The sequence below is a fragment of the Papaver somniferum genome, chromosome 9, assembly GCF_003573695.1.
Source record: "Papaver somniferum cultivar HN1 chromosome 9, ASM357369v1, whole genome shotgun sequence".
NCBI classification, from domain to species: Eukaryota; Viridiplantae; Streptophyta; class Magnoliopsida; order Ranunculales; family Papaveraceae; genus Papaver; species Papaver somniferum.
This window is the reverse complement of record NC_039366.1, coordinates 83,927,344-83,940,796: the sequence shown is the minus strand read 5'-3', so window position 1 is coordinate 83,940,796 and position 13,453 is coordinate 83,927,344. Positions and strand designations below refer to the sequence as shown.

Below are 13,453 nucleotides of genomic sequence, written 5' to 3'. Positions count from 1 at the left end.
ATTCTTCACCCCGTGAACGTAGGTAATCATGTTAAACCACGTAAATTTTGTGTTCTTATAAGTCTTTATTTACTTATATTTGTTTCTAGTTCATGTGGATTGTTGGATGTTGTGGTAGGATTTTCTCCACCTACACTCGAAAAATAAGATGATGCCTGAAGTATTCTTTTATGGCGGAGGGTGCCCAAATGAAATCAGGCTAATCATGGAGATTCTACACAAATTTCATAATCATATGGCCAAATTAATTTTAATCAATAAATGACTAAACAATGGAGGAAGCAGGGAGATTTGGATTATTGAATGAGGAGGGTGATCTAAGTGTGAGAATCCACCACACATAAGAATCGAAAATGGTTTATGATTTTGGACATTTCCCTAACTTCATTTCCCTAACTTCCTTGCCTATTTGTCCTACCTAATTAATATTTAAATTTTGTATGTAGAAATTTTAAAGAGAGAGAGGGGAAGAGTTAAGAGACGGAGTGAGAAACAAGTGGATGGATATATGGTTTTGATAAAGAGGACAAACCATGTAGTTTTTGGAAGCATTGTAAATGGACTAAGTAAGAATTTCTTCTCCATCGCAATTCCCACTCTCGCACATACTAACAACAAAGCCACATTTGTTGTTGTTTTGTTTTGTTAGGGCATGTTTGGATGTGTATAACGATAAGGAATAATGGAAAATTTTGGCCAGCCTTCTTTTGTTTTTTCATCAAACTCTTTTGTCTCTATATACTTCTTATTCTCTAGCCACCTAACAAGAAAACAAAAACTAGATAGTGAGTAAACATTAAATGTCACAGCAAAATATTGTAAAATATGAGATGTGTTATTGTGTACTCTTGTTTTATGTATATCCACCGGGGAGGAGTACTACTCTCCCTCTCTGTGGATCATTTTGTTGAACGAGTTAGTGAGGGATTCCGAGTTAACACAGTTGGCTTGAACCAACTATCCTTGTTAGCATCAATGCTGTTATGTAAGTGGCCGTGCTGCAAGGGAGGAGCCCTTACAACCCGGTTACAACACTACTGTTTGTGCCTGTTGGAGTTCTAAGTATGGCATCATCCAAAAGATCACGACATTTTTTCAGCACTTATAGACTTATTACAAGCTAAGTTAACAAACGAGATGTTTTACTGTTTTTGTATCCAATTGGGACTCTTTAAAACAAAAGAATTTCGGTGATATCTTCGTTTGCTGTATTTCTGAGTCACTAGCATCTATTTATTTTTATCGATTTAAAATTCTTATCCTATCCAGCACATCAAATTTATAAACTTTTTATGCCCAGTAATATTGAACTTGTCATATTATAGGAAAGTAATTATGTCAACGGATCTCTTTTTCAATGTCACACCGATTGTAGTTTTAGCATTTTTCTCTTTTCTAGTAATTTTCATAGAACATGCACTTCGTTTCCATTTATTCTTTTTGAACTTCGTTTTATCCTCGGAATAAAAAGCAAGTCAATGTTGGATCTCTGGAGTCTGGAATGGCGGTGTCAGAGCGAGTCGATTTCTCTTTTTGGTATGACATTGTTTTTAACGGCTGTACCAAATAAACAAAAAATGGTGAGTGAAAAAAGCAAATTGAAGTAGAGAACTTGAGCGGTTAAGACGTTAGAATAGTCGTTACTTCATTTTTGACTGGAACTCTTTAAAACAAAAGAGATTCCATTGATTTCTTCATTTGCCACATTTCTGAGTCGCAAATATTTATTTATTTTTATCGGTTAAAAGTTTATATCCTGTTATCCAGGGTTGCAGCACATCAAATTTATATCTTTTTATACCCGGTAATAACGAAGTTGTGACGAGAATAACTGTATCAACGGATCTTCCTTTTCAACGTCACATCCTGTATATTTTTAGCATGTTGATCTTTTCTATCCAATTCTAGTAAAACAAGCACTTCGTTTACATTCATTCTTTTTTGAACTTCTTTTTATCCATGGAACAAAAAGCAAGTCAATGCTGGATTTCTGGAATAGAATCCGTGTCAGAGCGAGTAGCATGTGCCCCGAGTCAACTCGTTTCTTTTTTGTATGACAACGTTTTCAACTGCTGTACCAAACAAACAAACATGGCGAGTGAGAAAAGTAGATTGAATTGAAGTAGAGAGAAATTGAGCGGTTAAGATGTTAGAGTAGTCGTTACTCCTGAGCTTGTCTAAATATTCATTCAACACCAGGATATATATTCCTCCTCAACACGACAACCAAATGAATAGAGACAAACAAATTGGCCCTCTCTGCATTGTCGACAACGCAGCTAATGAAAAAGAGAAAATGAGTTTGTTCAAAATAGTCTTAGTTCAATCAACATTTCTTCTGCAACAAACAGCTAGTTAGCTAGCTTTGGAAGATCAGAAACAAAACCCTAATTCTCTTTCTTTCATATTTACAGAAGAAACTAACAGAAAAACGTCGGGAAACAATACTTAAACTTTTACTCTTCAAAAAAAAGTTCATAAAAACGAAAATTCCCAGAGGGGTTTATCTGGGTTTTTCATGAATTTGAATACCCAAAAAGGGATTTCGTTCAGTTATTACAGCAACTGAGGATTAGTTTACTACTTTCTGGTAATATCATCTTTCCCTTCACTCTTTTTTTCTCCTTCTTATCTGTTAGTAAAAGTTTTGTCTAACTCTACAAATTACTTGATTCAGTACTTCAGTTTGTTAGATTTTTGTATTTCTGATTTTCATTTTTTATCCTTGTAAATTTAACTGTTCTTCTTTAAATTCTTCTCAAATCTAGACTAAAAGTTAGTTATTCTTTTTGTTTTTGGACTGATGAGCTGTTAGTCTACCCATTTTGTCAAATCTGATTCCTTAAAATCTACAACTCTGAAGTCTTAAGTGAATCGGTCTATTTTTACTAGATTCTTATGAAAAACTGGTGTGAATCAGTGAATATTTCCATTTCTTGTCTTTTAATTCTTCTGAAAGGTACGGCCAATTCGATACTAATAAATAGTGAACTTTTTTCCACATTCAGGATCGTTTTTGTCAAATTTTGGTCTGGGTCATAGCTGTTCTTCTTCAGAAACTGTTGTCTTCATTTCTCTTCGAAAAACGGAGAGACAAAATCTTGTTTGTTGATGGCAAGAATGGTTCAAGACGAAGGATCATCTTCAGTAACTTCATCACCTCTTCAGTTTTTCTCCTTAATGTCACTTTCCCCTAGTTTAGGATCCCCATATCCATGGCTTCGCGAATTAAAATCGGAAGAACGTGGATTATATCTCATCCATCTCATACTCTATTGTGCAAATCATGTTGCCGCTGGTAGCCTAGAAAATGCCAATATTGGTCTCGAGCAAATATCACACCTTGCTTCTCCTGATGGAGATACAATGCAAAGGATTGCTGCTTACTTCACTGAAGCACTAGCTGATAGGATTCTAAAAGCTTGGCCTGGATTACATAAAGCCCTCAACTCCACCAGGCTATCTTCAATCTCGGAAGGAATTCTTGCTCGTAAACTTTTTTTCGAGCTTTTCCCCTTTGTAAAGCTTTCATTTGTGATCACAAACCAGGCAATTTTAGAAGCCATGGAAGGTGAAAAGATGGTTCATATTATTGATATGAATGCGGCTGAGCCCGCACAATGGATTGCTCTCCTTCAAGCCTTGAGTGCACGACCAGATGGTCCCCCTCACTTGAGAATCACTGGCATTCATGAACAGAAGGAGGTTCTAGACCAAACCGCTCTTCGATTAACTGAAGAAGCTGAGAAATTGGATATTCCATTTCAGTTTAATCCCATCATTTGCAAATTAGAAAATCTTGACGTTGAAAGGTTACGTGTTAAAACCGGAGAAGCTCTAGCTATCAGCTCCGTTCTTCAACTGCATTCTCTTTTGGCTTCTGATGATGAGAATGCTAGAAAAAAATCCCCACCTGCATCCAGAAGTTCGAATTCAGTTAACTTGCAAAGAGCTCTCCAGATGAACCAGGGCACACTGGGTGAATTGCTCGAGAAAGATATGGTTAACGGGTACAGCCCAAGTCCTGATTCTGCCTCATCATCTCCAGCGTCCTTATCCACATCGCCCAAAATGGAGAGCTTACTTGCAGCTCTATGGGGATTGTCTCCAAAGATTATGGTGGTTACTGAGCAGGAGTCGAACCATAATGGATCTACATTCATGGAGAGACTCTTAGAAGCACTTTACTTTTATGCATCTTTGTTCGACTGCTTAGAGTCGACCATATCTAGGAATTCAATGGAGAGAATCAAGGTTGAGAAGATGTTGTTCGGAGAGGAAATTAAGAACATTATTGCTTGCGAAGGAACCGAAAGGAAAGAGAGGCACGAGAAGCTTGCCAAGTGGATGCAGAGATTTGATTTTGCAGGGTTTGGCAGAGTCCCGATGAGCTACTATGGACATTTACAGGCCAAGAGATTGTTGCAGAATTATGGTTGTGATGGGTACAACATAAAAGAAGAAAATGGTTGTTTGGTATTATGTTGGCAAGATCGGTCACTTTTTTCTGTTTCAGCTTGGAGGTGTAGGAGGTATGATTGATTAGTTTACTTTAGTTTTTTTTATCAGGTTTGGAGGATAAAAGAGAGTGATATTGGTGTTTTGTGTTTTTCTCTTCTTTTTTCACTTTGTACAAAGAATTCGAAGTTTTGTTTATTTGAAATGCATAGTGTTTACGCAAAAGTTTTGATCATGTTGTACCATTTAAATTTTGCTTTTCATTTGAAAATCCATGAACATTTCAAGAAAGATAAAGAAAAATGCAAGTTATCCGGATACAAAAACAATGATGTAGAATATCCAATCCAATACTGTTAGATCACACGTTTAATTTATGTTTCTTGGTAAGAGTGAAATGAAGTTTACAACGCAACGCAATCATCTTTCTCATCTGGTCAAATCGAACCAGCCTAACATTTTGTTACTGTATCAACCTAAGAATCGCCAGCTATGGTACTTTCTTCTTTGTCGAGTCTACATCGACCTGGAATCCAATTATTCAACCTAGTACAACTAGTGGGTGGATTAGCCAGCCATAGCTCGGCGTAATCATATCGTTATAGGAATCATTAAGGTGGTGTCCAAGTTCCATCTTCCAAACTTGGTGCTTCTTCAATGATTAGAGAATGAGGGCAAGTCTACAGTGTTCATTTTTGAAATTGGTTGCCAGTAGAGGTGTAAATTGGGCTGTGATAGCACGAGCACAGCCCAACCCAAATCCAAATCTAAAGTCTTATTCATTAGCAAGTACCGGTTCGACTAGAGAATATCTTCTAAGAATCGAACATAGGTTTTACGCCGGCCTGTCCGAGCACAGCCCAACCCATCACGCTAGAATCTGAGTCCAGCCCAGCCTAGTCCAGCACGTGATTTAGCCCAGCATGTTAGTTTCATGGGTTGTGCTGGGTTACCTAACAATAGCACAGCACAACACGCAGCACGGATAAGCACGTGGCCCAGCCCAGCACAACACGTTAAGAAAGCACGTCATGGCATGCACAAATACACTATATAACAAGACACAATACATCACATTTTGTGTATATTTCACAAAAGAATCTTATTCTAGCTAGGCTTTGACATTTTATCATTGTTATGCTGGCTTATTTTTATAACAACACATATATATTTGACTAGAACAATTACTTTACATGACAATGTTCCAATTTTACATTTGATGGGCTATTTTTTTTTATTGAATAAACTTGTTAATTTTATTTGAAATAATTTCTGAAATAATCTTAAATGATATGTTGTCTATTTAGATTCTCGTGATAATGTCCGACTTAATGTATACCATTAAGTGATTTCAAATTGTTTATAACACGTGTGCTACCATGACACATCATGGCACAACACATGCCCGTGGGCTGTGTTGTGCGTAGCTTTTGACTAGTAAAGAACGGCACGTCACAACGCGTTTAAATTGTTGGCGCAACATAGCACGACACATGGCACGTGAAGCACGTGATTTCGTGTATCGGACTGTGCCGGGCCAACACGTTTTACACCTCTAGTTGCCACTTTAACCTTTGGGATAGAGCACGGAGAGGCCAACCCTTGTGGCCAAAAATCTTCCAAAAGCACCAAGTGACTTGCCCTCTCTAGTTTGTGTCGTTGGATCTCAATTGTAGTTGTCGGATTGAGCATCAAATCACTTGGACGCTTTAAGTTGGATCTTAACGCCTCTTCCATGTGCCGTGGAACCCCTTCCCCAAAAGGGCTATAAGGCTTATCCAAAGGGAAAGAAAAAACTGCATTAAATTGCCTGGCTAAATTGGGGTCTATGCCACTTAATTGGGGTCTATAGATTACTTCATCTAACCAATTCAAATGATAAGGGGTGTCTAATATTTATGTAAACTAATAAAATTATCCTCAAAAAAATATTAATATTACTAAATTATCCCCATCAATCCTTAATAAACCTAACTAACAAAAATCAGTTTTTATTTTTAACATAAAAACCGATTCATCTCCTCCTCCACTCCCTCTTTTTCCATTTTTTTCAAACCAAAAATCGCCGATGATCGACGACGATTAATCGTTTCTTTCTTCTATAAAATGTCGAACCCAACAAAAAGAATGAAGTATGCTACTAACAAGAATTATTCTAGCGACGATGATCCCAGACTTGATGAAGCGATTCGAAATAGAACGAGGGAAGTGCAAGAACAATCCGAAGCCGCTCGTATCGCACAACAGGAAGAAATGGGTCGAATCAGGTACTTTTCTATCAACCCAATCCTCTAAACTAGGTTTTAGTAACATGCTTTAGGTTAGAAATCGAGAATTTTGCAATAAAAAAATTTCAGTGTTCATAGAATCGGATTACGTTAGTCACGAAGTAAACCGATTCTTATTAGAAACGGATTTTGTTCATAAACTTATAGCCCGATTTTTTTGTATGTGAAAAGGAAACGGGGAACGTTATTGTATAAATAGACCGATTGTGGTAGCCAATGTTCCTGGATCTTTTTTTTTTAGGAATCGAATTACATATGTCTTCAAAAAAACCGATTGTTTAGTTTAGAAACGAACTTTATATGTATATCGAGTAAACCGATTCCAGGAATCGGTTTACATTAGCACATAACAAAACCCGATTGTGGATTGCATTATGTTAAGAATCGGGTTTTATATGTATATCGAGTAAACCGATTATTTACCATGACTTTAAAAATGTTGTGTTCCATTGTTTTTTGTCGCTTAATCCGTATTCTACATGAAAAAAAAATCAAGCCGAAAAGAAATATAAGAGGAAACATGACCATGCTACTCCTAAGCCTTTGGGACCTCGTCGAAAAGACGGTAAAAATTTGAATGCTTCTCACCGAAGGGCCACGGGGAGTAAAGCCAAAGGGACCAGCATCAATGACCCACCACCTCAAGTTGAGAGGCACAATTTATATGATTTTGTAACGACACAATCGGTTTATGTGGACGTACATAAAATCCGATTGTTTGATTTGAATTTGAAAAAAATAGTCGTTGAGTCCTTATCTATATAGGGACAACCTCTCTCACTCACTCCCATATCACACACTTAGCCTAGAAAATGGAATGAGAACCGCATGAAGATTTGTGTCTCGTTAAATCCTTTGCTAATACGTTCCGTGAACGTCCGAATGAAATCTATTCAATGTTTTGGAAAAGAGTTAAAGAGTTATTTTATGGGCGTACCGCGAATCCCAACAACCGCAAATGGAGAGACTTGGCATTTCGATTCCAATACATTAAAGGGGAAATGCGAGAGTACATGATAGTTAGAAATATGGTGTACCACTATCATCCAAGAGCTCCTCTTAGGGAAAAAGTGAGTAATGCTATCATTTTTATACCCATGTCAACTACACTAGTTTCACATACTAACATATAAGAATTCATTGAATTTCAGCAGGAACGTTTCTACGGGCTATGGAGAATTCGTAATGGGGAAAGAAAATTCATTCACCACAAAGAATATACGACGTTGTACCGACGTGCTCGGAGGTTCATTGATGAGCATTTGATGTGTCAAATTCTAAAATTCCCATACTGAGTCCTATATATATGTAGTGCGCTAATTTCCTAAACTATGTAATGAATATTTTGTTTCTGAAAGTAAGGCATAATCGGTTTACATATGCATCACAAAAGCCCGATTTTAGGAATCGGTTTATGTCGGTATTGATTAAAATCTGATTCTGGGTTTACATCTTCCTAAGCGTAAAACTCAAGCCAGAATCGGGTTACAAATGCACTAACATAAACCGATTCTGGATCGAGTAAATTTTTTTTTTTTTACAAGTTTTGATTCTTGATTAATGAAAGTTAATTTCAGGATTAACTTGATTAAACATTATTTAATAATCCAAATTAATACTAATTTAATAAGGGTATATTGGACATTAATATAAATATTGGATAAGGGGTTTCTATGAATTTTCTCCCAATGACCCTATTTTGTCATGTAGTTATAGGGCCAAATAAGGTGGCATATGCCCAATTTAGCCAGGTTAAATTGTCTTCCGATACCAACCGACGTGTAGTATGGGTCTGCACCGGTGGCTTCTAAGCTTCTAGCAACTATGGGCACGTTCGTCCAATCACACTTGCCAACATAGGCAATATTTCAATCAAAGTCAAAACCCTTGATTTTTTCAATCAAAACCCCTGATTTATAAACCCCTCCATTTTCGAAATCAGGAGGGTTACTGAATCGCACCCGATGAATCTTGAATCAAGTAAATCTGGGTAATCATCGGTGTTTCAAGTCTGCACAAGAAGATAAGATGACTACTAGATGTTCACACGATCGAGAAGCTGCTGTACAAGAGGGATTTGGTTAATGGCGTTTCTAGGTAAAGTATCAATAAACTCGTGCATACTGATTTTTTTGTTGTTTGAGCTTTAGCTGGTTTTCTTCGATCTTCTACAGTTCAATTGTTCAAATGAAATTCACAGTGGAATTAATTGCGACTCTTTTCATATGTAGAGAATTACCGATAGAAATTTAGCTTTCCACATGTAATTTCATTTGTTTGGACGATTGCATCTGTTAAATACTGCGAATCATATTAGAAATCGGTCGTTACTACTATCTGTGGTGTTGGAGGCCAATTGAAATCTTGATAGCATGTGAATATTCTAGTTGCTTGGGATGATTTCAGTGAGGTTCGACTGATATATGAACTGAAGGTGAAGCAGGTTTGCCTCGCTAGTAGTGATTTCGAGCTCAACTATGACTGGTATGAGCTCATTATTTTAAAGTTGCATAGGAGAATGGTGGTTGTTTGTCTATACATGCACAAAAATAGGAAACAGAAGCAAACTAGAGATTTGGTTACTTCTAATAGTTAGATAAAAATACATAACATACAAATACTACATATAAAATACCGATATTTGGGGATAAAAATATCCGATAAAATACCGATATTTGGGGATAAAAATATCCATCACAATATTGCATGATGGATACCGACCCCATGAACAAGTTCAACTACATAGCACACAGTTTATTTTTCTTACAAAGAACTTTAAATGTCCAAATACCATAAAAGTTCTGCTGATTACTGCTCAGTGGAGATTACACCATCACTTTGCATAAATTGCATAATCTTCCATGTGTGAAGAGACTCTCGGAGCATGAGAAACAGCAAGTTAGTCGAAATATTGAACCTCTACTTGAGTCCTGAAACCTAGCACACTGGATAAGATAATTGTAAGCCGGTAGAGTTTTTAATGGTAGCCCTAATATACTGCATGATAACGATGAGAAACAAATAAGGTTATTCTAATTTCTCTCAAGATCACCTTGATTATCACCATTAGATACAAGCTTGCATTGGTCTCGCATGAGCGAATGCTGGCATCACATGTTGCACAAGGCTTTCACGTTTAGTTTGTGGTGTGACCGTTTCAAAAGCTTCCACAAGTAGTGCTACTCTTCTCTTCCGCGCAGGAGCAAGTTCAGTGACAGCTCTTCGAAGTGCAAAATCAACCATCCACTCCTCTGCATTTTTCCTTTCATCCATCATTTGTTGCTTAAGATCAACCGTTTCTGCCTCTGGTTCAGGCTCTACAGGTAGATAATTCGGATCACGTGGATTGAAATCCTTCAGTTCCTCACTTTCCTCGAAATTCTTCCTGCATCCAATTGTTATCTTTAGGTTGTTGCAACTTATCTCCGTCACTTCTGGGTGAGATTTCTTTCTTGCATTCATGATTGATGTTTGTGCCACTGAGTCGTCGGAGTTACTCTTGCAAGGGGTTGTTTCTGTTGCATCTGTTTCCACTTTCTGTTCTTGCGCTTGAATGTTCTCAATCATTCCAGGTTCAATGCAATTGAGATTGTAATTTTCGAGATCATTGTGTTCTTCCGCATGTTTAAATCCTGCACTGTTATGATCCATTTTTTCACCCTTATCTTTGTTTGTGTGCTCCTTGTTCTCTGCTATGCCGTTGATACTTGATTGATCATTAAGAAGAAGAGGATGTTCAACATTTACACCACATTTATCATCTTGTTGTGGTGACTCGGTTGGGCATACCTCGATCTCTATATTAATTTTGTCAATTGGTCCCTCCTCTTCGTCTCCAACTTCAGAATCTGCGGCAAGAAGTAATTGGTCTACATAAGGTTCACTTGGAGCTGGTTCCTGACCAATTTCTGCATTAAGATCTGTATTTTGAGAACTCGAACTTTGATCGATGAGAGCATCATCTTCATAGCAAGCGTTTTCCTCTTCTTCGTTTAGGTTCACATCGATTACATCAGCACGACAGGGGACTTCATGGTCTCCTAGTTGAAAATTCTCCTGGAAGAAGTCATTTTCCATGTCTGAAACTCCGTTCTTTTCACCAGTAGCTGGTGGTAGTTCCTCATGTGGCTTGTCAGAAGATTCAGAGATTGTGTCACTGAGGCAATGATCTAGATGAGATTCTTTATCTGTGTGTATTTGTTCCTCGGCTGTATCTTCTGCAAAAGAAAGTTGATCCTTGCATACATCAAGTTCTGTATAAGGTTCACCTGGTGCTGGTTGCTGACCAATTTCTGCATTAAGATCTGCAATTTGATAACTCGGACTGTGATCAATTAGAGCATCATCCTCAAAGCAATTGATTTCCTCTTCTTCGTTTGGGTTCACATCGATTACCTCAGCACGGAAGGGGACTTCGTGGTCTCCTAGTTGAAAATTCTCCTGGAAGAAATCATTTTCCACATCTGGCACTCCGTTCTTTTCACCAGTAGATGCTGGTAGTTCCTCACATGGTTTGTCAACAGAAGATTTTGAGATTGTGCCACTGAAGAAATGATCCAGATGAGATTCTTTATCTTTGTGAATCTGATCCTCAGGCGTATCTTCTGCAAGAAAAAGCTGATCCTGGCATACATCAAGTTCCAAAATTAGATATGCTTCGTATGATTCAAAATCAGCAGTTTCCGTATCTGAACCTTCAATATTTTCTTGAGAAGTTTTTTGCAGCATATCTTCATTAGTTAGGTTGGGAGAAGCAACCTCTTCAGTGAAAAGTTGAGTAACAACTTCCCCTTCTTCCCAGATCAATTCTGATGATGTTTGAACAACTACTTCATCCGATTCAGACTCTACCAGGACCGTGCTCCCTGATTTATTTGTCTCAATACAACAGCAATCACAATTAATTTCTGCTTCAGCTCCATCTCTAATTGATTTTAAGAACCCATTTTGGGCTTCAGATGTTGTAGTACCGTATATTTGTTCTGCTTCCCCATCATGGTTGCTTCTTCGATCAACAGTCTCTCTCGGTTTAGCATAGATTTCTACAAAGAAATTCATCCCTGTTTCTTGTACGGAATCTGTTTTTATGGTTGAAGAGTCTCCTTCGAAATCCAGTTGACCAGAAGCAGTTTCTTTCTTGGCTTTGGTAGGTCGTTTTGTGCCACCTGGGGATAAGGATTTCAATCTCAAACTCCTCTGGGTTCTCAGCAAACGTCTCTTTGCAGACAAGAAGCACTTCAAGGGAGGTGAGGGAGCATGGTGGTGACCATTAAGAGAACAATACGTGTATGGGCAAACCTTCATAACCGATGTTCCTTCTGATTCACTTCTTCCTGGATTAATCATCAAATAATTCGGGAACTTCGAATCCTTTAAAGTCGAGGAACAGGTAGCTCTACTCATGTTTATATTTTGATTCAGAACAGCAGTAGAACTCTTCTTTGGCTTCCCTGCTTTTGTACTAGTGGTCTTTGTTAAAGTTCTTACTGGTTTCAAGCTATTACTCTTTGTTAAACTTCTCCCTGGTTTTTCACCAGAAGGAGAAGGAAACAAAGAAGAAGATTTGGAATTGTTTGAATTTCTTCTCTTCTGATTTCTACTATCAAAAACAGTTTGTGAACTGCGTGAAGAACTTACCGGTGAACATTCTTTCCTCGCATTAGAACTACTAGTAGACTTCATGTAATTCGGCGAAGTTTCCAATACCTTGGTTGCAGCTGGTGATGATACCTTGGTAGGTGTTTTTAGTAGATCAACTGCAGGAGACTGGATACAATTTTTAAATTTGTCTTTCTCTTTTATAGGAGATGATGATTCTATGTTTTCTAAATCCAAAAGCTTTAATGATCTAGACTTTTTCAGTTTCTTCTTCAAATCAGTTCCTCCTTTGTTTCTGACATCTTGATTTTGAGAAGAATAAGCAGACGAAACCAACGGCTTGTTTGTGGTGGATCGCTTGTCGGATTTAACAAAACTCTTCTTGGTTTCGATTGGGGTAGAAAGTTTGCCTGGTTGCTTTCTCTGAACCATTTTCGAAAATTTTAAAGATTCAAGTAGAAATGAGATGGATGAGAATTATCCTAAAGGTTTTCTTGGGGTTTTGTTGGACTGAGAAATAAAAAGAGTTATCAAATTTGAACTATATGTTTGTATTGGAGAAATATTAGAGAATCTAGCTTACTTCCATTGAAGCTCCGAGAGAGAAATCTTTTTTTTTTTTGAGTTCAATGTAATTGTTTTACACACGAAACAACAAAAATATTCAAAACCCACCAACTGTTCATTATTCCAATATTCAAGTATTACATGTTTGGTCACGATTTGATGGCCATATTTCAATCATGTTTTTCATTCCGTCGTTTTCTCGTTTCTTTTTGGAGTTTAATAAATTTTGGTGTATAACATTTAATTACATTAGAATCAATTAGATGGTCTAATAAATTTTGGTGTATAACATTTAATTACATTAGAATCAATTAGATAGAAAATGAGTCTGAGATATGCTCACTTTTTTTTTTTTTTTTTTTTGAATTGAAAATGTTGGATATGGATGAAGAACAGTTTTACTACAATCAACTTTTATTTGAATAATTAAATTTGTATAGTCGTATTATATTTCTTTCTTTCTTTCTTTTAAGTAAATACAATCTTAAAAGATAAGTACGATTATAGTTTATTTGAAAGATACGATCTTGATTGGCATTAAT

At 37.1% G+C, this 13,453-nt stretch overlaps 2 protein-coding genes across 2 annotated transcripts; one reads left to right on the top strand and one right to left on the bottom strand.

The window, feature by feature from the left end:
• Positions 1–2,183: 2,183 nt before the first annotated feature.
• Positions 2,184–4,683, top strand: LOC113310929 (scarecrow-like protein 3). Its single transcript, XM_026559747.1, has 2 exons — positions 2,184–2,590; positions 3,009–4,683. Exon 2 carries the CDS (start codon positions 3,112–3,114, stop codon positions 4,540–4,542), a length of 1,431 nt encoding a protein of 476 aa, XP_026415532.1. The 5' UTR covers positions 2,184–2,590; positions 3,009–3,111; the 3' UTR covers positions 4,543–4,683.
• Positions 4,684–9,296: 4,613 nt separating this feature from the next.
• LOC113310528 (calmodulin binding protein PICBP-like) lies at positions 9,297–13,025 on the bottom strand. The gene is made up of 2 exons (XM_026559228.1): positions 9,799–13,025; positions 9,297–9,691 (listed from the first exon to the last, which is right to left on the bottom strand). The coding sequence occupies exon 1, from the start codon at positions 12,774–12,776 to the stop codon at positions 9,813–9,815; it is 2,964 nt and encodes a 987-aa protein (XP_026415013.1). The 5' UTR covers positions 12,777–13,025; the 3' UTR covers positions 9,297–9,691; positions 9,799–9,812.
• Positions 13,026–13,453: the final 428 nt, after the last annotated feature.

Coding starts and splice junctions, on each gene's coding strand:
- LOC113310528 (XM_026559228.1), bottom strand. CDS start 12,776: ATGGTTCAGAGAAAGCAACCAGGCAAACTTTCTACCCCAATCGAAACC.
- LOC113310929 (XM_026559747.1), top strand. CDS start 3,112: ATGGCAAGAATGGTTCAAGACGAAGGATCATCTTCAGTAACTTCATCA.